The sequence below is a fragment of the Protopterus annectens genome, chromosome 9.part0 (assembly GCF_019279795.1).
Source record: "Protopterus annectens isolate FY-2018-M chromosome 9.part0, PAN1.0, whole genome shotgun sequence".
Classification (NCBI taxonomy): Eukaryota; Metazoa; Chordata; order Ceratodontiformes; family Protopteridae; genus Protopterus; species Protopterus annectens.
The window spans coordinates 1136353716-1136378743 of record NC_056743.1 but is presented as its reverse complement, the minus strand read 5'-3'; the positions used below and the strand labels follow the sequence as shown (position 1 = coordinate 1136378743).

Below are 25028 nucleotides of genomic sequence, written 5' to 3'. Positions count from 1 at the left end.
CTTCTTCACTTACCAGCTCTAAGACGAGACCTTGATGCCATCTGACTGCAGCAGCAGCTGCTTCACTAAATTTAAGTTTTAGTTCAAGCAACTGGTCAGTCAGGATGACAGCTGGGGAAACATCCCCTTGAGTCCATGGCTGCAGTTTCCTGGATTTTGAGCAGCTAGCGCATGAGTGGTTATAAGGTTCTCTGCAAATTACTCTACACTGCTTTAAAAGCAATTTACAAAGTCTGTATCCACCTCAAAATACTTTGTTTAAACAGCTACAATTCACTTAAAATACTTCTACACAAGGTCATGAGCTTAAATATCTAAATGTTGCTTTATTTTGTTTTCACTCCAATCTGTTTCAGTAAAACTTGCTCTGTTCACTCATTTTAGCAGCTGAAAATTGGTGTGTTCCTTTTTATAGAACAACTGTTACTGTATATCACTGTTAGTTTACTTCATTGTATTTTTAATGAAAATCATTCATGCATACTCCCTTTTCTAACACATACTGGATTTAAATTCACTATATATGAGATATCATATTACTGATAATTTATAATTACTGTTGTGAAAATATAAGTGTGCATATCATCTTAATTCATAATGCTGAAAAAATATTTTGCAACAAAAATCGCCCTTTCATTTTGACATTTTACAAAGTAAATAGTCCTGAATCTTTGGTCCTGGCCATTTTGAGAACTGTGAGTTGTAGGCTTAGAGTGTATGAGCTGATTTGGACTAGAACTCCTGTCCGTGCATTTTACTGTGGTGAGGATAATAGTTAATTAAGTGAATTATTCTCTCTTTTCAGCTGAGCTAGCAGAAAAAAAGTCAAAATGCATTTTCGAACTATTAAAATAATAGACTAGATGGTATTAATGCTTAATATAGTAACTGTAATTATGCCTCAGTGGGAATAAAACCCTGTCTGTGACCAAGGTGACCTGGGTTTGAAAAGTGCCTAGATACTGTTGGACCTGGTTGGGAATAGAACTGAGCAAGTATTCAGTGCCAGCTTGCACATCTCATGACAGGTTTGGGTGAGACTCTCATTGTTGTGAGCCACCTAATGTAGGGCAAAGTAGGCCAAAAGAATCTACTGACAGGAGAGAATCAGTCTTATCAAGTGGTGCAAAATACTGCAATTGAGCAGAGTGTATGGAATTATGCATCTGGAGAACTAGTATAATTCCTGTTTCCAAAGGTGGAATTGTTGTTTGTCTGGATGAAAGGAGATAAGCTTTAAAATTCTCCTAACTACTAGAATGGCAGCCCTGTGGTAGTTGGCTGCCACCACCATTATGATGAAATGGTTGCTAGACTTGTGGGAGCAAATATTCCATTTGGTAATGGGGGTTTGCTGATGGTCAGTGTGGAGTGGAGAAGAACAGAAAAAAAGAAATATAAAATGTGGTAATAGAGGACCAGTTTGCTCTTTGTACTGAGAGGTTTTTAACTGTTAATATAGTAAATTAAGCCACAGTCTAAAAATAAGACATTGCTTCAAAAGATGACTTCTTACCTGGAAGTAAACGATCCAGTAAGGGATGAAACACAGAAGGATAGGGAGAATCCTTATCAGTGTTTCCACATTCTCAAATATCTCCTGATGAATTTGGCCTCTTTTTTCAATTGTCACTCTTTCCAGGATACCACCTCTTGCTGGGTCTTCCAAAATGTGGCCCATTCTATATATGTAAAGGAATAAAGAACACATATTTAGTTTAAGACATTGTGTTACTTAGGAAATATGCTGTATAAATCTACACCTTTCACATCAGGAACCTCTTTGATGGAGGACGTGTCTGTGACTTTTTGCAAAAACAGCATACGTAGGCTACCACCTTTGCCATATCGGACAGCTGGCTTCCAGTGGCTGGTTTGCAGTTGTACATGGGACTGGAGGTAAGGAAGATGAGAAGAGCCACAGCGAGGCATAGCACAGGGATACTGTAACCTATAAAGAAACTGATATTCTGCTGGATATAGGTAACCAGAGATAAAGACAGGATGGCACCCACATTGAAAGACCAGTAGAACCAATCAAAAAAGCGTCTTGTTGTTTCTTGTCCTCCATCTGCGACCTGAAGAAAGAAACAAATAAAGAAAGTTTTATGCAGCAGAATCAAGGGATGAAAAGTATACTCAAATATAAGTGCTGAGTAGGTGTTAAGTAATTATTCATGATGGGACGAAACAGCCTTTGCCTATTTTTGAAAAATCTTAATTGAGTAACTTTCAGTATGTATGCATGCATGTATGTATGTATGTATGTATATATATGTGTGTGTGTGTGTGTGTGTGTGTGTGTGTGTGTGTGTGTGTGAGTGTGTGTGTGTGTGTGTGTCTGTATGTGTGCTTGTTTACGTATGATCATGCATGCATGCGCGCGCGTGTGTGTGTGTGTGTGTGTGTGTGCGTGCACATGTGTGTTTGTGTGAATTTTTGGGGAAGGATTTTTTTAAGCCACAAATGTTTCATTTTTAACCTTTCAATGGAATAATGCATTAGTGGATGATCAGTAGATAAAGAACATAATATGTTTCTGTACCAGGCATACATTCAGAGAATATTATATGTTTCTGTACTAGACATACATTCAGCAATTATGTTAAAAAAGAATAACTTTGAAAATTGTTGTCTAACTAATAATCAAGGCCCATCAGATGCTATTAACTCAGAATATGGCCTTACTGTTGTCAGCTGAAATTGACATACTATGGTTTATTTACCCTTCTCTTTGTAGACAACAACACTGTGTTGCAATACAACATGCAAAAGCAATTACCACTTATAGACTAACATCTATATCTTTTAAGTACTGTTACCAACACATTACTTAATGAGAACTCTTGCCCTCCATTACCTAGTAACCTCAAGGTCCAAGACCCCCTTATACTCCATAAGAATCTGGGGGGCTCTTAAGCCACATAGTCCTCTGTTCACCGTAACGTATTCAGCAAAACATTTTAACAAATTGTCTTCTGCTTCCTTTGATGACATACCAAATGGGATTCAGTCCAAAAATGGCATTGCAAAAAAGCTAAAAATCGCTCCTAACAAAGGAATTCAAGTGCACTTCCCTCAGAGATGCAGACTAGTGCATCTTAAGGAAAAAGCAATGATGTATATCTCTGAATTGCATGCTGACATTATTTCAATGTACTTTACTGCCTATCACCCTAATACTGCTATTAGTATGTAAATATATTATAAATATATATTTAAATTAAATATTTAAATATGCAAATATATTTATATGTGTATGTATGTATGTATATATATATATATATATATATATATATATATATATATATATATATATATATAATATAAAGTATAAGCTTTTACTTTTCTGAGTATATATCTGAATATATATATTTTGTACTTAATGTTTTTCTTTTTTATTTGCCTTTTATTGTGTGATAACTTTTATGTTTTTGTTGTCTTTTGTGTGTATTTAGGTTTCCTATTGAATTGTCGACATTTTAGGTTGTCGAATGCTTAATCATCAACACCTAAACATCAAATGCTTACAATAGCGAACAGCCACATCATCAAAGTCTTTCTTCGGGAAAGAATTCATGTGGCCGTTATTGGGGATTTGCCGTTTCCCCAATGTAGAGCGATCTCAGAATCTCAGAGTTGGTATATTTAGTTGGGGGTGTGTGGGGGGCAAAGCCCCCCCACTATGTTTGGGTATGTTTGTTTATTTTATTTATGGATGGCCACCCAAATTCTTTCCCAAGGAAAGAATTTGATGATGTGGGCATTCGCTATTGTTAGCTTTCGATGCTTAGGTGTCAATGTTTTAGGATTCGACAACCTAAGCTGTCAATGTTATGATATAGACACTGTATTTATACTTGCTTTCTTTCTTGGATCAAAGCTGAATTGTCAGTTGTCTATATGACAGCAACACACACAAAACAACAACCAGGAGATCTAGTCAGATGAACTGGAAAATTCTGGAAATGAGTTTATCTGTGGTGGCTTCTTCATTATCCTGCTATAACTATGAAACAAGGGAAGTGGACAAGAGGAAAGAGGCTATCCATCTCTGAAACTTGGCTGAAGCCAGGTATCAGAAATGGAGAAATCACCACACAAGATTACAGCCTACATAGACTTGAAGGAAAGGCAAAATAAGGTAGTGACACAACTATAATGTATTTTAACAAACTGGAACTCTCACTTTATAAAAATACCCTTGCCCCCACCTTCAGTAATAATGTGATACTCAATTCTCTCCTCAGACTAAATGACAGGAAAAGCCTCTGTATCATAGTTGTATACATCCCTCCTGGTGATGACACTAACATGTAAGAAAATTTCCACTCCTGTACTACACCAAGTATTCAACATGAACCAATAATCCTGGGTGACTAAACATATATTGGTTCTTCCTCATCTATGACTCTTCCTCACTGTCACATAGTTACCCATAGAGTTGCTTGCTACTGAGATTTGTCTGCATGCATCAACTGGACATAAGCTGATTTAAGTATATTTTCTGCATTTTATTGTGGTTTTATAATCTGGACTGATTCCTCAGATCTAGCTCTGTTGAAACTGTCTTGTGTGTGTCTCTGAAGCTCTGCACTAGTTGTTAAACTGCTTTGAAATTCCTTTAAGTGTTAATTAGCTTGGGGGGTTTCTGATAACATTAAAACCTGTGTTGGTTACATTTCTTGTAATCATTTTAAATAGAGTTACTTGCTACTGAGATTTGTCTGCATACATCAACTGGACATAAGCTGATTTAAGTATATTTTCTGCATTTTATTGTGGTTTTATAATTTGGATTGATTCCTCAGATCTAGCTCTGTTGAAACTGTCTTGTGTGTGTCTCTGAAGCTCTGCACTAGTTGTTAAACTGCTTTGAAATTCCTTTAAGTGTTAATTAGCTTGGGGGGTTTCTGATAACATTAAAACCTGTGTTGGTTACATTTCTTGTAATTATGTTAAATAGAGTTGCTTGCTACTGAGATTTGTCTGCATACATCAACTGGACATAAGCTGATTTAAGTATATTTTCTGCATTTTATTGTGGTTTTATAATTTGGACTGATTCCTCAGATCTAGCTCTGTTGAAACTGTCTTGTGTGTGTCTCTGAAGCTCTGCACTAGTTGTTAAACTGCTTTGAAATTCCTTTAAGTGTTAATTAGCTTGGGGGTTTCTGATAACATTAAAACCTGTGTTGGTTACATTTCTTGTAATCATTTTAAATAGAGTTGCTTGCTACTGAGATTTGTCTGCATACATCAACTGGACATAAGCTGATTTAAGTATATTTTCTGCATTTTATTGTGGTTTTATAATTTGGACTGATTCCTCAGATCTAGCTCTGTTGAAACTGTCTTGTGTGTGTCTCTGAAGCTCTGCACTAGTTGTTAAACTGCTTTGAAATTCCTTTAAGTGTTAATTAGCTTGGGGGGTTTCTGATAACATTAAAACCTGTGTTGGTTACATTTCTTGTAATCATTTTAAATAGAGTTGCTTGCTACTGAGATTTGTCTGCATACATCAACTGGACATAAGCTGATTTTAAGTATATTTTCTGCATTTTATTGTGGTTTTATAATTTGGACTGATTCCTCAGATCTAGCTCTGTTGAAACTGTCCCCCCCCCGTTCTTGGTTGTAGTTTAAATTTGGTGGCTTTTGCAGTGCCCGCCCCACTGTAGATTTGATCTAGGACACTCCCCCAGTCCCATCTCTTTACTGCATTCAATCTAATAAACCCTTTCTGCACTTGCTTTTAGTCCTTTTTAATTTAATTACATTTTTTTCAAACTGTGTGTGGACTAATATTGCTACATACTCAAGTGTGCCAGCTTGCACTGCATGTGAATTGTTTTTACTACTGTTTTTGCTACTTTTCTGAAAAAAAAAAAATTATCTGCTTTTACTGTATTTGTGTTTCTTCCTAATTTATTTTGCTTTTGCGTCATCTTAAAAGTACTCAGTTGTATTTATTACTTCTTGGTGCAACTCATTCTAAGCCTTTTAGTTTAAGCACTTGGGCTTCAGACCAGTTGTTTTACATTAAGAAGGTTTGTGGTTTGCACTGTAGTGGCAGGACAGGTAGCTTACATCCTTCTAAGTTGGGAACTGCTGATTGAGGGCTCAGTGTCAGTTATTCTAAAAGTGTATTAATTCTGATTTAAGCACTTGGGCTTCAGGCCAGTTATTTTACATTAAAAGGGTTCGTGGTCTGCACTCTTGTGGGAGGAGAGGCTGGACTCTGCCCTTCTGAGCTGGGAATTTCTGGTTAAAGGTTTATAGTGCCTGCATATTTGAACTGCTTCTTACTGAAATTGGTACACCTTGTTTGCTGTAGCATAGACTAGATCCAGGCCTGCTGAATCTAGCTTTGTTTGTATAACTTGAGCACTAATCCAGGCATTCTTCAAAGTATTCAATTATATTTATTACTGCTTGGTAGTAACTTGATTAAAGTGCAGCTATCATTCTAAGTCTTTTGGATTAAGCACTTGGGCTTCAGACCAGTTGTTTTACATTAGGAAGGTTTGTGGCCTGCACTGTGGTGGCAGGACAGGTGGTTTACATCCTTCTAAGTTGGGAACTGCTGATTGAGGGCTCAGTGTCTGTTATTCTAAAAGTGTATTAGTTCTGGTTTAAGCACTTGGGCTTCAGGCCAGTTATTTTACATTAAGAAGGTTCGTGGTCTGCACTCTTGTGGGAGGAGAGGCTGGACTCTGCCCTTCTGAGCTGGGAATTTCTGGTTAAAGGCTTATAGTGCCTGCATATTTCAACTGTTTCTTACTGAAATTGGTACACCTTGTTTGCTGTAGCATAGACTAGATCCAGGCCTGCTGAATCTAGCTCTGTTTGTATGCATGTTGTTTGTCTGCTTGTTATTTCTCTGAATGCTAATACCACCTAAACCGCGGCTTTTCAGCACTTCTGTGGATCCCTAGTGATATCTGCATTGCTTACTGTACTCATTTCCTTGTTTCACTTAAAAGAAAGTTACTGTTTGTCATTTTTGCATTTAAGTTACCTGTAACACATTGCATTTAATTTACCTGGCACTTGCTCACTAAAGGCACTTGCTCACTAAAGCAATTATATAAGTCAGCACTAAAAAATTAAAAGCACTACACTCTCACAAACTCCTCTCGAGTACCTTGTTCCCCATTGGCCCTTTTTTTTTCAATTATAAAGGAATTCCCAATACTATTCTAGCATGTCCAAAGGTCAGTTGTCAATCTTCTCTCCAGTCCAGCTGGTGAATCTGGGAATCTTGAGGCAATGTTACAACTGCCTCATGTACACAGACAACCCTCTCCTCCTCCCAATAAATTCCAACACATGTGAGAGATGCATCCATATAGCCAAACTGGAGGCTAAGCTCTCTCAACTCAGTACTGGCGTAACCAGTCAGGAGGAGAAGGAAACCACACTCAGTACAATTCCAGTCTCACATAGACCTACCACGACAGCAGACCAAACACATAAACACACAAAAACATACTCGGAGGCTCTAAATAAAAATCTGCCTAAGCAGCAGAGACCTCCAAAGCAGACACCCAAGCAACCGCTACCCCAAAACAAAACACGTGCAACACATAGCTCACAAAGCCAGTGTGCCGAACAGTCACAGCCCTTAAGGCTAAACAACACACCTGATACACTTGTAATAGGTGACTCTATCATCAGGCACACTGATGTCCCGCTCACCAGGCTGAACAAGGAGAAGGTCACGGTGAGCTGCCTGTCGGGCGCTAAGATCCGCCACATAACACAAGCACTCAGGTCACTCTAAGGCAAGTACAAATATGACTCAGTCATTGTCCATGCTGGTGTGAATGACCTGAGACGTACCTCCCTGGACTACATGAAAAGAGACATAGAGGAGCTCTCTGAGCATGTGGCCCAGGCCGGTATGACCCTGACCTTGAGTAGCATCTTACCCTCACCAAGAATGATGCCACAATATGAAGACAAGATGATCAGTTTCAACAATTGGCTTAATTATTGGTGTCATTCAAAGGGGATCCAATGCCTGTCAGCCTGGGATGACATGCTCGACAAGCCACGATGCTTCGCTAGGGACGGCCTGCACCTGTCACCCCTGGGCTTTCGGATATTGGCAAAGGCTCTTGCTACCCCCATAGTGCCTTTTTTAGGCAAGGCTCAAAAGACAAACCCACCTCCATAGGTATCACAAGGATAAGAAACTAAGAGTAATGCTACTCAACGCCAGAAGTTTAAACCTCAAGATGCACGCACTCAAAACTCTCCTTAGCATGGAGAAAATCGATATCTGTGCAGTAACAGAAACCTGGTTCAAGGCTCCCGAGAGCACCCCAGCACTACCAGGTTATACCTCATACCATGCTTTTCGGCCCCAAAACTTGGACCGACCCACAAAAGGAGGGGGAGTATCAATATTCGTCAAATATACCCACACCTCCAGGTTGGTGGCACAGCACGAAGCATCAGAGACTATCCATGTGCAACTAACAGTTGGTAAAACTGCCTTCCAGTTTATAGCCTGCTACAGAACACCCTCCCTAACCCAGGAACCCCACTCAGCCTTCATGAGAACACTGGAAAATATGAAGGTCTCTCCAAACACCATTATATTGAGCGACTTCAACTACCCAAACATAGACTGGGAGCATTACTCTAGCTCCAACACCCTAGCCCAAAGGTTCCTAGAATTTATAAACTCAAATGCTATGGAACAACTTATTACCACTCCCACAAGAGGGGAAAACATACTGGACCTGATCATCACTAACATGGGGACTCTATGCTCCAGACCAGAAGTGTATCCCTCACTGGTAAGATCAGACCATAAACTAATCTCACTGGATGTTCACATCCCGACACCACCCCCTGCCCAGAAAACCACAGTGAAAAACTTCTCTAAAGCAAATTTCACACTTCTCAAAACTGAGGTGGAATCCTTCAAAGCCCCCGGGCCTGTGGAAAATACGGCCCAGACCACAGAATTCTTTATAAACGCATTCTATGAACACCTTCAGGAATGCATGGATCATGCAATCCCAAATAAAACCAAGACCCAATCCTCCAAAGGCAGACGTCCTGTCTGGTGGACCCCATCCATAAACAAGCTATACAATAGAAGGAGGAAGCTACTAAATGATAGAGCAAAATTCCAAAAAGGGAAGGCATCTCTGATCAGTATTAGCAAAAAACTACGGGCACTCATAAAACCGTCTAAGGCCAGCTTCGAGAGAAAAATTGCACAGGACACTAAGGATAATCACAAGGCTTTCTTTAGTTATGTTAGGAACCTGGGTGGTAATTCCCAGATATGCTCAGAATTAGTCCAAAATGACAAAAAATACACCGAACCCACAGACATTGCCAACATCCTAGCTGACAGGTTCAGCGCAAACTTCTCCCCCCCCCTCCCCACCAAAATGGCAAATATCTATCCCAGCAGAGTGCTGCCCCCCTGACATCTCGGATGCTCAGGTAAGAGCCGCCCTCTCCAAAGCAAAAAACACAGCATCAATGGGACCAGATGGTGTCCCGGGCTGCGTCCTACATGAACTCCAAGAAGAGCTAAACCCAAACATAAAACTACTGTTCAATCTCAGCCTTACTACAGGATATGTACCCAAAGAGTGGCGTACAGCAACTGTGGTCCCTCCCCACAAAGGTGGTGCCTCAACGGATTCTGGAAACTATCGCCCCATAAGCCTGACTAGCTTGGTCTGCAAAGCTATGGAAAGGATAATCATGGACCTCATAAATAAAGATATTGGGGACCTACAGACACTGGATCCTACCCAGTTCGGCTTTGCTAAGGGCAGATCCTGCCTCTTAAACCTGGTTGATTTCTTTGAAACAGTCACCAAGGCCATTGACGAGGGGAAGGTGGTCCACACAGCCTACCTGGACCTCACAAAATCCTTCGATACAATACCCCACTCGGGCATTATAGATAAGCTCACCAGCTTAAATATAAACCCCTATGTCACTAGATGGGTTGCAAACTGGCTCAAGGACAGAACCCACATGGTTAGAATTGCTGGAGCCATGTCAGACTCCAAACCAGTTACAAGTGGCGTCCCACAAGGCTCAGTCCTGGGACCTCTCTTGTTCAGTATATATTTCTCGGAGGTACAAGTCAACACAGAAGGACTGTGGCTGACCAAGTTCGCAGATGACTGCAAACTGGGCGCCATAATCGAGACTCCAGCCGACACAAGCATCCTCCAAAAGGGCCTCATAGAAACAGACAACTGGTGCCAAAGCCATGGCCTCAAGCTAAACGCTAAAAAGTGTATAGTCATCCCCTTTGGCAAAAACAAAGTGCCCACAAATTACCACATAGGTGGTAATCCATTAAGTACAGAAGAAGTAATTAGGGACCTGGGGACCCAAGTTGATAGCAATCTCTCATTTGACAACCACGTGGCCAAAGTGGTTAGAAAAAACATTTTATATAGCCCACCTAATCATGAAGGGATTCACATCTAGATCAGGGGAGGTTATCGTGCCTCTTTACTCATCCCTCATCAGGCCCATAATTGAGTACAATGCCCCTTTTGGGATGTACCTTACCAGACACCTGCAGCAACTGGAAAGACCCTAAAAGTACGTCACCAAGAGGATCAAAGGGCTCAAACAGATGCCATATGCTGCCCGGTTAAAGAAACTCCAGCTCTACTCAGAGGCGATCTGTGCCTGATGTATAAAGCCATGTCCAACCCGGAATTAATGGACATGCTGCACCTCAGAAAATCCAAATCCTATCGAGCTACACGCTCAAGAGACTTGAACCTCAGCACTGAAATAAATAGGACATGCTGGAGGGACAGATTCATAACCCAGAGGCTCCCTTCACTCTGGAATAAAATCCCAGTCCAGGTTAGGCAGAGTCCCTCATTGACTCTCTTCAAGAGGAATCTTGATGAGTGGATGGGAGATTGTAGGTTTACCCCGGGTATGACTTCTGTGTCACAGTTAGACAGAGGCACAGTATACTAACCTCAAAAAAAGGGCATAGCAAAATTAATTTAAAATGAGTGGCGAAAGCCAAACACATTCTGGCTAGGCTTATAAATGCCCTAGGGCAGATAGCCTAGTATGAACCTATGAACCTATGAACCTATTTGTACTCCAACCAGACTCAAAAAGCCAAATAGGAAACAATCATCACTAGCCTGGTTTCTAGCAAACAAGCCTGATAAAATTTGATATTCAGATGCATTACCAGATAAATTTAGTGATCATCTGCTAGTCTTTGCTCTTAGACACACATCTCCTCAACCCAAGAAATGCCATTAAAAAGTATGAAATCTAACAAACTTTAATAACAAAACTTTCTTAACCATTCTTTTACCTATAACCTGGAGTCTTCTCAAAACCATTTCCCCTAGATGATTTAGTTCAACTATTTAATACTGCTGGCACCAATACACAGGAAGTAGTTAAATGAAACCTCATCCCCTACCTATCTGCAACAACCAAAAAATGAAAGCAGTGTAGGGAATAGGCATGGAAAACAAGTTACCAAAATGCAGGAAACTCTCCAAAACTTCAGACACCTTTGCAATCAAGGCAGTATAAAATTAAAAATGATAAATAAATCACTAGTTTAACTTAGAAAACAATCTCCAAAATTCCTGTTACTTTCTGAAATCCATCCAAAACTTTCATCCCCAGGTAGAATAGAACATCCTACTCCATATCCAGACATGCCCCTAGGCTATATCACTTCATCATTTAAATCACACTTCATTGACACCATAAAATCACTACTTAACATAGACACTAACCATTCACCCCAGCTTAACTTCCAAATCATAGACAACAATTTCTCCATCAACGCTGTCCTAACCTTAGTCATTGAAATGTACCTCCTAAAACTAAAACCTACCACCCTAGCTGCAGATAACCTACCCTTGGAAATAACTGACAATCGCAGCAGACGCCATTGCCTTCCCCATTTCAATACCATCAACAGATCCATCCAACAGTCTTATGTCCCCTCTCTGTGGAAGAAGATCATTCATGCTATCCCTGTAGAAAGGGGGAAACACAAGTGATCTTTCCAGCTATAGAATCACAGTAGCCATATTTCCCCCTGTCAAAAATCTTGGAAAAATATCTTCATTCTCACCTCCTAAACCTCATTCTTACTAATAACATCCACTCTTCCACTCAGCATGGCTTTAGACTAAACCACAGTATCACTTCTCTAACAATATTAATCATAGCTGTAATACAGGTGATATTGTATTTACCCTTTTCTTGGATATAGCGAAAGCCTTTGACACTGTCTCTCATAATAAACTACTCCATCAGCTTGCTTACATTGATGTGTCCTACTCCAGTCTCTCCTGGTTCCTCAATTACCAGGCTGTCTAACAGATCCCTGCCAAATAGCAATCTAGCATCTCTACTTTTTACCAGTCTCTGCTGTTACTGCTCCACATTAACACTACAACCATTTAATAAATTTATTACTAGTTTACTATACTGTCTCAAAACATGCCAAACTAGTCTAGTACGCTGATGATGATGATCATGCAACCCTTATCCGCTTTGTTCAAAATCCCATTCTTCACCAACAGCTCACACATGATTCATTCTCCTCCACAGAAAACTGACCAGCAAAATCAGACCTGATACTAAACCCCAAAAAACACAAAACTTCTCTTTTTCTACTCTTAAAGTGAACCTTTCAAATCACCTCTGTAAATCACACAGATATTGAGGTAGTCTTCAGCACTAAATTACTAGGGGTTATAGTGGATGACATCATGATTCAACCTGCACTTATAACACACAACCAAAAAAAAAAGTCAGAAGTTAGTTCTTCCGTATAGAGCCAAACAATATCCGATTGAAAGCAGCTACATTCACCTACCTGTTGCCTACACTTTTTCATGCCACTTCTATTTTCACCATCCTCCAGTCCACTCTGGCAACTACATGTGGTCAATGCTATAATAAAATAGAGAAATTTGTTTCCAGTAAGCCCTGCTCCATACATCACTACATTGCCCTCAAGCACTTGAGCTGGCTTAAGCTATCTCACCTCCTCACCTACTCTCAACTTCAGTTTGCACACAGATTAGTCTTTTTGGCCTGACAAATGCCCTGCCCTAAGCGGTATACTACAACTCCACTCCACCAATAGTGTGATCCATTATGCTGACAAACATCTCATCTTTATTCATAAAGCTCAAAATAAAGCAGGAAATGTTTACTTCAGTTGTATTGTAGAATCCTGGATCTTAATTTCTCCTCCATTCAGACTCCTTAACCACACACATATCTTCAAAGATAAATCAAAATTGTTCCTGCTTAACTCCTGGTTATACCTCTGCTGTTTCCTAGACTAATGGCTAAATTATTCTGAAACTATTTCTCCTATGTACAGAAACATGTCAGCGACAATACCTGCTCTTTTATTTTTCTGTCTTCTACTCCTCTTATGACTAAATCCATAAGATTATATTTGACCTAATTTACTATTATTTAACAATGCCCAATGCTGATTATGTTGCTGCAAAATAAACTTATTTATTTCATAACTGTCTGCTTTATTTATTCTCTCTTTGTATGTAATGCTGCTAATGTTACCTGAGCATTCTGTATATTGAATAGTCCTCTTCTTCTTTTGGATTTTTCCGGTTTAGGGGTCACCACAGCGGATCACCTGTTTGCTCATGATTGGCAGTGGAGTTTATGGTGTCGAGTTGCCAGCCCAGTGCCCAACCTTCCACAGAAGGCGCACACACACACACACACACACACACACACACACACACACACACACACACACACACACACACACACACACACACATGCACTCACACCTAGGGCCAATTTAGAGTGTCCAATCCGCCTACCGCATGTCTTTGGGAGGAAACCCACACAACCACAGGGAGGACATGCAGACTCCACACAGAAGGCACCCCAGCCGAGGATCGAACCAGAGAAACTCTTGCTGTGAGGTGGCAATGATAACCGCTGCACCACCGTGGCCACCCTTCTGTATATTGTATAGTACAGTGTAATAATTTCTTGTGGAACTTTGTATGTAATGCTGCTAATATTACCTTGACATTCTCTATGTTGCATATGTACTACTGTAAATACTTCTTGTGGAACTTTGTCTGTAATGCTGCTAATGTTACCTTGGCATTTTCTATGTTGTATATGTACTACTGTAAATACTTCTTGTGGAACTTTGTATGTAATGCTGCTAATGTTACCTTGGCATTCTCTATGTTGTATATGTTCTACTGTAAATACTTCTTGGGGAACTTTGTATGTAATGCTGCTAATGTTACCTTGGCATTCTCTATGTTGTATATGTACTACTGTAAATACTTCTTGGGGAACTTTGTATGTAATGCTGCTAATGTTACCTTGGCATTCTTTATGTTGTATATGTATTATTATAAATACTTCTTATGGAACTTTGTATGTAATGCTGCTAATGTTACCTTGGCATTCTCTGTGTTGTATATGTACTACTGTAAATAATTCTTATGAAAGGTTTGTTGGTAAAGCTGCTAATGTTACCTTAGCATTCTCTATGTTGTATATGTACTACTGTAAATACTTATTGTGGAACTTTGTATGTAATGCTGCTAATGTTACCTTGGCATTCTCTATGTTGTATATGTACTACTGTAAATACGTCTTGTGGAACTTTGTATGTAATGCTGCTATTGTTACCTTAGTATTCTCTATGTTGTATATGTACTACTGTAAATACTTCTTGTGGAACTTTGTATGAAATGCTGCTAATGTTACCTTGGCATTCTCTATGTTGTATATGTAGTACTGTAAATACTTCTTGTGGAACTTTGTGTGTAATGCTGCTAATGTTACCTTAGCATTCTCTATGTTGTGTATGTACTACTGTAAATACTTCCTGTGGAACTTTGTATGTAATGCTGCTAATGTTACCTTGGCATTCTCTGTGTTGTATATGTACTACTGTAAATACTTCTTGTGGAAAGTTTGTTGGTAAAGCTGCTAATGTTACCTTAACATTCTCTATGTTGTATATGTACTACTGTAAATACTTATTGTGGAACTTTGTATGTAATGCTGCTAATGTTACCTTGGCATTCTCTATGTTGTATATGTACTACTGTAAATACTTCTTGTGGAACTTTGTATGTAATGCTGCTATTGTTACCTTAATATTCTCTATGTTGTATATGTACTACTGTAAATACTTCTTATAGAACTTTGTATTAAATGCTGCTAATGTTACCTTGGCATTCTCTATGTTGTATATGTAGTACTGCAAATACTTCTTGTGGAACTTTGTGTATAATGCTGCTAATGTTACCTTAGCATTCTCTATGTTGTGTATGTACTACTGTAAATACTTCCTGTGGAACTTTGTATGTAATGCTGCTAATGTTACCTTGGCATTCTCTATGTTGTATATGTGCTACTGTAAATACTTATTGTGGAAGTTTGTAGGTAAAGCTGCTAATGCTACCTTAGCATTCTCTATGTTGTATATGTAGTACTGCAAATACTTCTTGTGGAACTTTGTATGTAATGCTGCTATTGTTACCTTAGTATTCTCTATGTTGTATATGTAGTACTGCAAATACTTCTTATGGAACTTTGTATGTAATGCTGCTAATGTTACCTTGGCATTCTCTGTGTTGTATATGTACTACTGTAAATAATTCTTATGAAAGGTTTGTTGGTAAAGCTGCTAATGTTACCTTAGCATTCTCTATGTTGTATATGTACTACTGTAAATACTTATTGTGGAACTTTGTATGTAATGCTGCTAATGTTACCTTGGCATTCTCTATGTTGTATATGTACTACTGTAAATATGTCTTGTGGAACTTTGTATGTAATGCTGCTATTGTTACCTTAGTATTCTCTATGTTGTATATGTACTACTGTAAATACTTCTTGTGGAACTTTGTATGCAATGCTGCTAATGTTACCTTAGTATTCTCTATGTTGTATATGTACTACTGTAAATACTTTTTGTGGAACTTTGTATGTAATGCAGTTAAATGTTATGCAAGTACGCTGTATATTGTATATGTACCACTGTTATAATTTCTTGTGGCGCTTTTCTCCCTTGCCATCTGTTAAAAAGGGTCTTATTTGCACAGTCAGACTTTCCTGTTAAACAAATGTAATATATAAATAAATAATGTCATATACCTAGATTTTAGAAAGGCACTTATAGGTTCATAGGTACTTGCTAGGTTGCTGATCTGTTGAGGGTCTTAAGGTGCCTAACGCTGCATTCCTATGACATTTTTAGTATTTCAGTTTTAAATTTTTGAAAATTTTCAATGTTTTTCAGTACTTCAGTATTATAATGTTTGCACGATCCCCAATGCAACTGTCTTGCCACATTTTTATGCCTTTCAGTATACAATCCTTCTGCCATTAGTGTACCACAACCAACAAGATGTGTGACTGTTTCCAATTCTGTTTTACAAAACCTACAGCTGTCTGTTTCAATGGACTTTGTAAACCAATGTGTACTTAGTCTACTATCTTGGGCCTCCAATATTAATCTTTCTTTTTTTGGTTTGAATTCACCTCTCCTTAACCATTTCTGCATACCTCTCAAGTGTACCTCATTATGATGAACTTACCTCATTTCGGGTCTTAAAAAGTTCACGTTCCTCAAAGTTCCACATTGAAAGACTGTCACACATTCAGTGTCAGGAATTTTTTTTAAGTGAAAGCCATTGTAAATAGAAATGAAACATATTAATTCATTAAAAGAGCTTATTTATAAGTAAAACTAGCATATTTTAATCATCCTATGACCTTCCTATTTGAAGTTGTTAGTAAGCCATTAGTACGTGTTCCACATTTTGCCCATTTGTTCCACATTATAAGGGCTAGTGTTCTTCATTTTGTAGATGGAAGGTTGAGAGCTATGCATTCCTGAATTCAATCCTGATCAGCATGAGATTGTTCCAAGAGTTAACTATACTTGCAACTATATTTGTACATTTTCCACATTTCTTACTTTCTCATCTGATTTTTCGCCTTATATTCTTTCTTTTGTTTTTGATATATTCAGTTGCTGCCTGATTTTTATATACTTCTGGTTTGATTTCCATTCCCACTTGACACCAATATGTTTCTGCTAAACTAAGGGGGGAAGTCATCTTAGACTTATTCTCCTCATGTTTTAAAACTTTCACTACATTTGGGTATTGTGAGGTCAGCAGAAATGTATGCAGTCCAACAACTGCAGATCTATACATGTAATCAGTTTTGAGGAGGCTCATACTTTCTTAAGAAAAGAGAATACAGGGTCTATATTGCTGTTGGACAGCAAAACAAGAAGGATGCTTCATGCTTATAAAATGACTTATAAAAAATCAGTGCATACAAAGACTGTGTATTCCCGGGTCTATATTCTGTGATCGAAGAATCTCTTCTTCAAACACATAATAATAGACACGTATACAGTGAACACTGTAAACCGTGAATGGCCACGTCCTTGAATTTTTTTCCTTTGGAAAAAATTCACATGGCCGTAAAATAAAAAAAAAACTTTATAACACTAATTAAGTGGGGGGCTTCACCCCCCCCCAACTAAAAATACCAACTCCGAGATCACTCTGCACTGAAGAATAGGGCAATTCCTGATAATGGCCAACTGAATTTTTTCCCGAGGAAAAAATTCAAGGACGTGGCCATTCGCAGTTTACAGCTTTCGCTGTATATGTGTCGATTATTATGTGTTCAAAGAAGAGATTATTCGATCACATAATATAGACCCAGGAATACATAGTCTTTGTATGCACATATTTTTATAAGTCATTTTATAAGCACGAAGCATCTTTCTTGTTTTCCTGTCCAACCAATCTTAACCTTTTGGGGCCAGTCAGTCACTCCAAAACTGTAAGTTAGGACAGGAAGAACAAAGTGGCTTATAGCTTGGACTTTGTTCCTAGATGTCAGCGCTGTTTTCAGTATTAATTTTAGTCTTCTAAAATATTCCTTACTAAGTTTTATTCACATTTGTTCATGTTTTATTGTTAATCCTTTATCATTTCCCAAATATTTATATACTCTCTCTTGCTCAAGTTCTTTTATATCATATTCCTGTCCCAGAGTGATGTTTTCTTGTTATTACAAATGCTTTTGTCTGCAGACTTCTTCAGAACACATTTAAAAGTTATTCAAGTAAACAAATATATACATCTCAATTCAACCCCACCCATTAAACCATTTCAATTATTTAATTAAACACATTCAAATGAATAATATAAAACACAACCCATTATTATTGGCTTATTGGCTTTGTCCAGATTTGGTGTACTAAGAAGTTGAGAGGTATGGTTCTGATATGGCACATTGCTTTTATCATGACTATCTTTCTAAGTATTTTTGTTGATCTATTCCCTCTTCTATACTCTTCTAACAGTGATGCTTCTTATCTTAATTGCTTTATAGTTTTCTCTATACGGTACTTCTGTGATGGCATTTGATTTCTCCAATTCCTTTCTTTACTGCCCTGCCTTTTTTATGGTAAAACTTTATCTGTTATTAATTTAGCTGCACAATAATGTACCTAGTTACTTCTGTTATATTGCATGAATCTGTATGAACAGTCCTAATTACTGTGTTCATTTGTTTTATCAAACTTCTAACCTTTATTGACTTTTTGTACTCTATTTCATTCATTAATCTTAATATGTCTGTCAATCTCTATTAAAACAAGCAACTCTTCTGTTAGATAATTGTCTTCTAAACTGAGGGCACATTCTTTGTTCTCTGTTTCCTGTGGGCATTCTACAGAACATTTCACAGCATTTCCTATCCCACATTCTCTTCAGTTTCATCCTGTGTCATCCATTGCTCTTTCATATGGGAACTCACTGGCTTATCACTCCACAAAATTAACTGTCAGAGTTGCAAAGGTTTCCTGTTCCTTCCCTTAATGTGCAACTCCAACTGAACTTTTGTACTGGTTTCCTACTGAAAGCTCTAAAGTATCTTCATATGGCAACTGATCAGATGTTTCTCGCTCCACTGGTTTCCCTTAATTTGGGGATCCATTACTCTATTCTGCTGTAATGTTATCAGAGTTAGATTTTCTCCATAAATCCTTTACTTCACAGGTAATCCATAACCTCAGTTTTATTTCTTTAACTTCTCCATTACTAATCTCCTTTTCTACTTTTCCTCTTTGTTTTCTTATTTTTTTCTATTGTAAAAGTTTCCATATCCAGATGTCCTTGCCCCTATTTCTCTTCAAATATCATTGGTGCTGCTCTTTTTGTATTGATTAATTTTGCTTTCTCTTTTGCATAAGTATGGCACTGTATTAAATCTCTTTTTCTCTCCTATGTCCATATTTCTTCTTCAGATATCTCGTGCTCCTCCTGTTTCTCCTTACTTGGGGGACTTGTTGTTCCATCATGCTGTGATATAATGTATTACCTTTTTTAATTTCTCCAAATCCCTTGGGTTTCTAATACCATGATCAGAAATGGGAATGGACCCTATTCCTAAGTCAAAGTACAATTAAAGTTCTTGAAATTAGTATTGTTTCACTCTTTGATGTCAGCCAAAAGTGCTCTTTGCAGCACACACAATGTGCCCGGTAATGACTCCTGCAGTTCATTCAGAGTTACATGCATTGGTAGTGTATCTAAATAAGATTTTACACTCTTTTTTTATAAGATCCGTTGCTCCTACTACTATCATAACTGTCTTGGTTTCCTTCTTCCACATTGCTCTAGTTTATGCTTGCAGGTCCTGATATTTTATGACTTTGTGTCTCTCTGTACACATGACACTGTAGTCACTAGGTGTGGTGATTTCAGTAATCAGTGCTACTTTTGTCTTCTTTTCCTGGACCACTATATCTGGTTTTCTAGCATCTATCTTTTGAACTGTTGGCAATGGATGATCCCGTCTCATGTAGACTTAATTATTTTCTGTGATGCTTTATGGCTCATGTTTCCAGTGTTTTTCAGCCACGTCAATACTATAATGTTTGCACAATCCCCAGTGCAACAGTCTTGCCACATTATTATGCCTTTCAGTATACAGTCCTTCTGCCATTAGTATGCCACAACCAGCAACAAGGTGTGCGACAATTTCCAACTCTGTTTTACAAAACCTATATTTGTCTGTTTCTCCCACATGTTCAATGGACTTTGTAAGGCCTAGATATGTATTCCCTTCATTCACTGGTTCAGTAACATTCTTAAAGAAGTTGACCAGGTTAAGCAAGAAGGATCTATCCTTGACAAAACCAAAATGTCTGGGGTCAAGAGTTTGTAGGTTACCTATGTCCTTATTTATTAATTCCATAATGATCCTCTCTGTAGCCTTACAGATGGGGCTGGTCAGACTTATGGGTCTATAATTACCTAGGTTCATTTGCTTTTGAGGAGAGTGTCTTGACATCCAGGTCTCAGATACATGACAAATATGATGGATGACTCAGTCATAATTCTCTGTATCTCTATGTCTCTTTCTGTATATATACAACTGTGTATAACAGACACACACACACACACACTCACACACACACACATATATACAGGTTTACTGATAGTGAGAGAATGACCCAAATACTGACAGTCATATTATCGACCACAAAATGTTGACTTTGTAAACTTTGACACACATCTTTGCATGTGCTGAGCAAAAATTTCTAAGAATGAAAAACAAGATTTTAAAAAATAGCATGAAACATATTTTTTTTGCTGGAGGGAAGCCCCTTGCTCCCATGCTTCTTGCTAATTGTATATACAAACTCTGATATTGTACAAAGTCATGGAAATGTCATATTTACCAACCTAGAGAATTGTGCAGTCTTGCATGCCCTGTCAATCATATTTGTAGTCAACTAAATTTTGTCAAGGCAGTAGTACAACAGCCAAAACCAAGAAAAATAATGACACTGAGGCATACCTCACAACTGTTGAGATTTTTGCAGAATGTCCAGATTTTTGCCACATACTTTTGGCCTGTTTCTCATAAAATCATGGTTTTCTGATGAAGTCTCCTTACAGGACAAAAGTTCTCAATCTTAATAATAAATTGTTCTGGTTTTAACCATACAAAACCATCAGTGGCATTAATTTTCTCAGTTTTAGCTAAATTTTGTCAGCTAAACAGAACGGGGATTCAACAATATTAATTTCTTATATATATATATATATATATATATATATATATATATATATATATATATGTATGGGTCTACTTCACATCACCTTAAACCCATTTGACTGACTTTCATTTCACCGAGACCAAATCACCTAATTTTTAAAATACTGAAAAAAAAAAAATGTCTGCTCTATGTTCCATGTTCTAGATAACAACCACACAAAAAAGTCCATAATGTCTGAAAAGTTCATATACCAAATCCTTCTGCCTCTGTGAGCCCAAGAATGAGTACTAACATCTGTCCAGGAGTTTAATATTGTGCTCTTCAGCATTTCTGTCTTTTAATATTATGGTCTCAGAATTATGGGTTTTATGTGAGCTTCAAGATTGTTACAATAACCTATATATATCTCTATCTATCTATCTATCTATCTATCTATCTATCTATCTATCTATCTATCTATCTATGTATGGGTGTACATAAAATGACTGAAACAAAATAAGATCGACTGTAAAAAGACTGACAGAAAAAGCCATGACAACCTTGTATTTCTTCTGAGCATTCTTGATCTGTACAAGTGCTTTCTGAATCCATTCTTTCTTAAGGGATAGTGTTCTATTTTTACAATTTTTTTGTATTATGCCTCCTTATATTGCCTTTGACCATCTGTTATAAACATTTTCAAGTGTATATATTTTTCTGGAAGATTATTTTTTCATAAAAATGTTACTTCACTTAAGGCATTTTAAAGTTTCTGTCTGGTGTATCTCTTTCATGTAGAGTACTCACTGAACTGCTGGTGCAAATACTAAATCATCAGATCTATCTTTCTTTAGAATGATTACATCTTGTCTATGTTCTTGCAAAACTGGTGTCTTCAGAACCAAACACAGCATTCCATGGGTAAATCATTTTAAAATGTTTACTTATTTCATCTGCTATAGATGTATAATGTTTAGAAACATGCAATCATTTCTGGGGAGTAAAGTAGCCTCAGTTTATAAATTAAATATATATCTAACATTAAATGGAAGAAAATTGCAGTCATCTAAATGTTCCAGGAGACAACTGTGGTTCTGGAGGTTGCAGAGGTAAGCCAAAACCAGCTTCCTTGTAAGTTGACTTTCCCTTCTTCACTTTCCCCTTGTGGATTCAGAATGACTCCTGTAACCCTTACTTCCTATCTTCAGCCCAGTGGCTAACTTACAGTGGTCAGGATTGCCTTGCAACATGGCCACTGCCATTGTAAGAGACAACTGTCACCATTGCACTAGTGAGGTGGGGGTGATGTTGAGTGTGCTAAAGCTAAATGCTGCTGTCAGGAATGTCTCACTAGCAATGATTTTTTGGAAGATGTGATTACATTTTGAATATCAGTTTTATGCAGTCTGTCCTTATGTTACCCCCTAGAGTGCAGTTCACAAAAGTAAAACATTTCCTTCTTCTATATTAGCCACCAGAGTTGACTGTATGTGAACAAACAACACAGCTGTAAATAGTCAACATATGCCATGGACCTCAGCATAAAAGAAGCATGCAGAATAGTGTTAGCCTGAAACTGACGTGGTCAGCTGGAGAAAGCCTTACCCACAGGTAAAGCCAACTTGACTTCCTTCAGTTCAACAAAAAGTAATTCTGCATTTATCAGGAGCAAAACTGCAAGGAAGAACTAGTCACACTACAGTGTATCCCTTATTTATTAACATCACTAGCCATATTACATTTGGTACTAATACCGATGTTTCTCATGAAGCTAGATTTTTTTGAAATTTTTTGAGAATTTGTTGCATATTTCTCAACTTTCTTCAAGAATATCTGTGGTGAAAGGAGTGAACGTGGGCTTAAAGTGTGGCAGATGATCAAATTTGAAACTGGTAGGGTCTGAAGATGCTTCACACTTTAAGTACAGGAAACAGGTGTGCGCATAACTCCATTGTACTAATACAGCTAAATCAAGTGCAGTAATGTCAATTCTGCTTATCAGCTACACACTGATCCTGTTCACTATTCACTATTCAGAGTAAATAGTGACAGTGCCTCTAATACAGCCTGTCACTATTCACTATGAACTTAAATTGTAGCTGTCATCAGACAATGTGTAAAACTGAATTCTCTCTGTAGTACAAATGGTTTTTAGAATTACATTACATGACTTACCTTGTAACATGGGACTGCTTAGAGGAAAGGTGCATTTTTCTTGGAGTTAGCTTCTCCATAGTTTTGTAAACTGTTTTCTTTAGTGGTCTTATGGAGGGGGGCGGTGAGTTTCTGTTTGTAATAGGGAGATTCTTTTTCTTGGCTTCACCTTTGTTATGAAAAATAGGCTAACTCTGCACTTTTACTCTCAATTTTCTTACGATTGTTAAGTTATCTTCTGGGGAACTTTTCTATTTTTTCTTAATTTCATTTAATCTATGCTTATTAGCTGACACATGCTAAAACAAAATGTCCAGTGTTCTTTTGTAGCAGAAGTGCTTTAATCTGGTTAATTAACTTAGCACTTAGTATTTAAATGTAGGTTGTGAGAATCGAGTGGAGGATATAATTTATTTACAGCTCAACACTTTTAACTTCCACATTATGCTGCCTGGCCAGTTTATCCAATGAGAAAGGATCATCAGAAAGCTTGTAGCTACAAATTCTTAATTAAAGTGAACCTCTTTTTCTGTCTTCTCATTTGTAATGGGATATTAACTGTTCTCTGAATTGATACATTTCCAGGTCCATTTCCCTGGTAGACAATCTCTATATAGGGCCTATGGTACTTTTTAACATATATCAAATACTTTTTGACTGACTTACAGTTCCAGACTTAATGCTCACTCATTGCAAACTCTTGTCCAGGATAAAAAGCAAAAAGTTGTTAAATCCGTATTCCTCCTTACCTGATCTGCACTGAAGGAAGTCAGGTTAGCTTTCAGTGAGCCACTGCCCAGCCCCAAGAACACAATAGCAATGTACATGACAGAAGCGCAATACTTAGATTGAGAAGAACACTCATTTTTGCCCAAATGCCAGCAAGAGGCATTTTCGAGATTGAAGGTAGGCATCTGTCCGCATAGCACGTTCCTGCTTTCTTCCATTGCTGTAGCTGGGAAGAAGACACTGCTTAACAGGTAAATAACAAGGCTACCAGCAATGGTCCAGAAACGTCCAGCGTAGGCATCAGCAAGCCAACCACCAAAGAGAGAGAGGAGGTAAGTTGTCCCTGTGAAGACAAGGAAGGCTTGAGTGGCCTGAGTCCCCTGCCAGTTGAAGTTGCTGCTGTTAAGATAGAGTACCAGGTTAGAAATAATCCCATAAAAAGCAAGCCGCTCCAAAATCACCACTGTAAGTATGGAGGTGCAAGCTGTTTTCCATCCGGCAAACAAGGATTCATGATTTGGAGTTTCAGTGGTCCTGTCTTCTAGCAAAGGCTCATTTTCCTGTCCATTCCATGCCATAATTTGCTACTGTTATACTTCCCGATGTCTCATTCTCTTGACAATCTCTGACAGCTAGTACTACATGTTTCCTTTTTTTCATGGCCTATGAGTCACTTGTTTCAGTTTATAGAAACAGAAACATTTAAAAGTAAAAAAAAAAAAATAGAGAACTAGGCAGCATTGTGAAAACACATTTCTCCCAGTAAAGTTAATTGCATTTCAATGTATTTATATGAGTACTCTGAGATCACATATCAAGGACTAGCTCTGACATAAACCACATTCTCAGATGCAGAATAAAGTTAACATGACAAAAAACAGCACTGATATGTAGCTGTTCCAAAAAAAAATAAGTACAACTAGAAAAAAAAGTATAGCACTCTCTCTTATAGTGCTAAAGAAATATGCGGCTTTGATTCACTTATTCTGGCATTTTATGAATGAATACTTTTTATGATAATTACCATATCATTTAAAGCTATAGGTCT

At 37.9% G+C, this 25028-nt stretch overlaps 1 protein-coding gene across 2 annotated transcripts in view; it reads right to left on the bottom strand.

Moving 5' to 3' along the window:
- Nucleotides 1-24619, bottom strand: part of SLC15A3 (solute carrier family 15 member 3) — a 296719-nt gene extending 272100 nt beyond the window's left edge. The window contains exons 1-3 of one of the 2 annotated variants that reach the window (XM_044083996.1): nt 24001-24619; nt 1780-2078; nt 1517-1682 (exon numbers count right to left, since the gene is read on the bottom strand). In XM_044083996.1, the coding sequence (XP_043939931.1) occupies nt 1517-1682; nt 1780-2078; nt 24001-24558 (1023 nt within the window). In that variant the 5' untranslated portion in view covers nt 24559-24619. The remainder of the gene's footprint in view (nt 1-1516; nt 1683-1779; nt 2079-24000) is intronic. The other variant, XM_044083995.1, reaches the window with a different exon arrangement.
- Nucleotides 24620-25028: the final 409 nt, after the last annotated feature.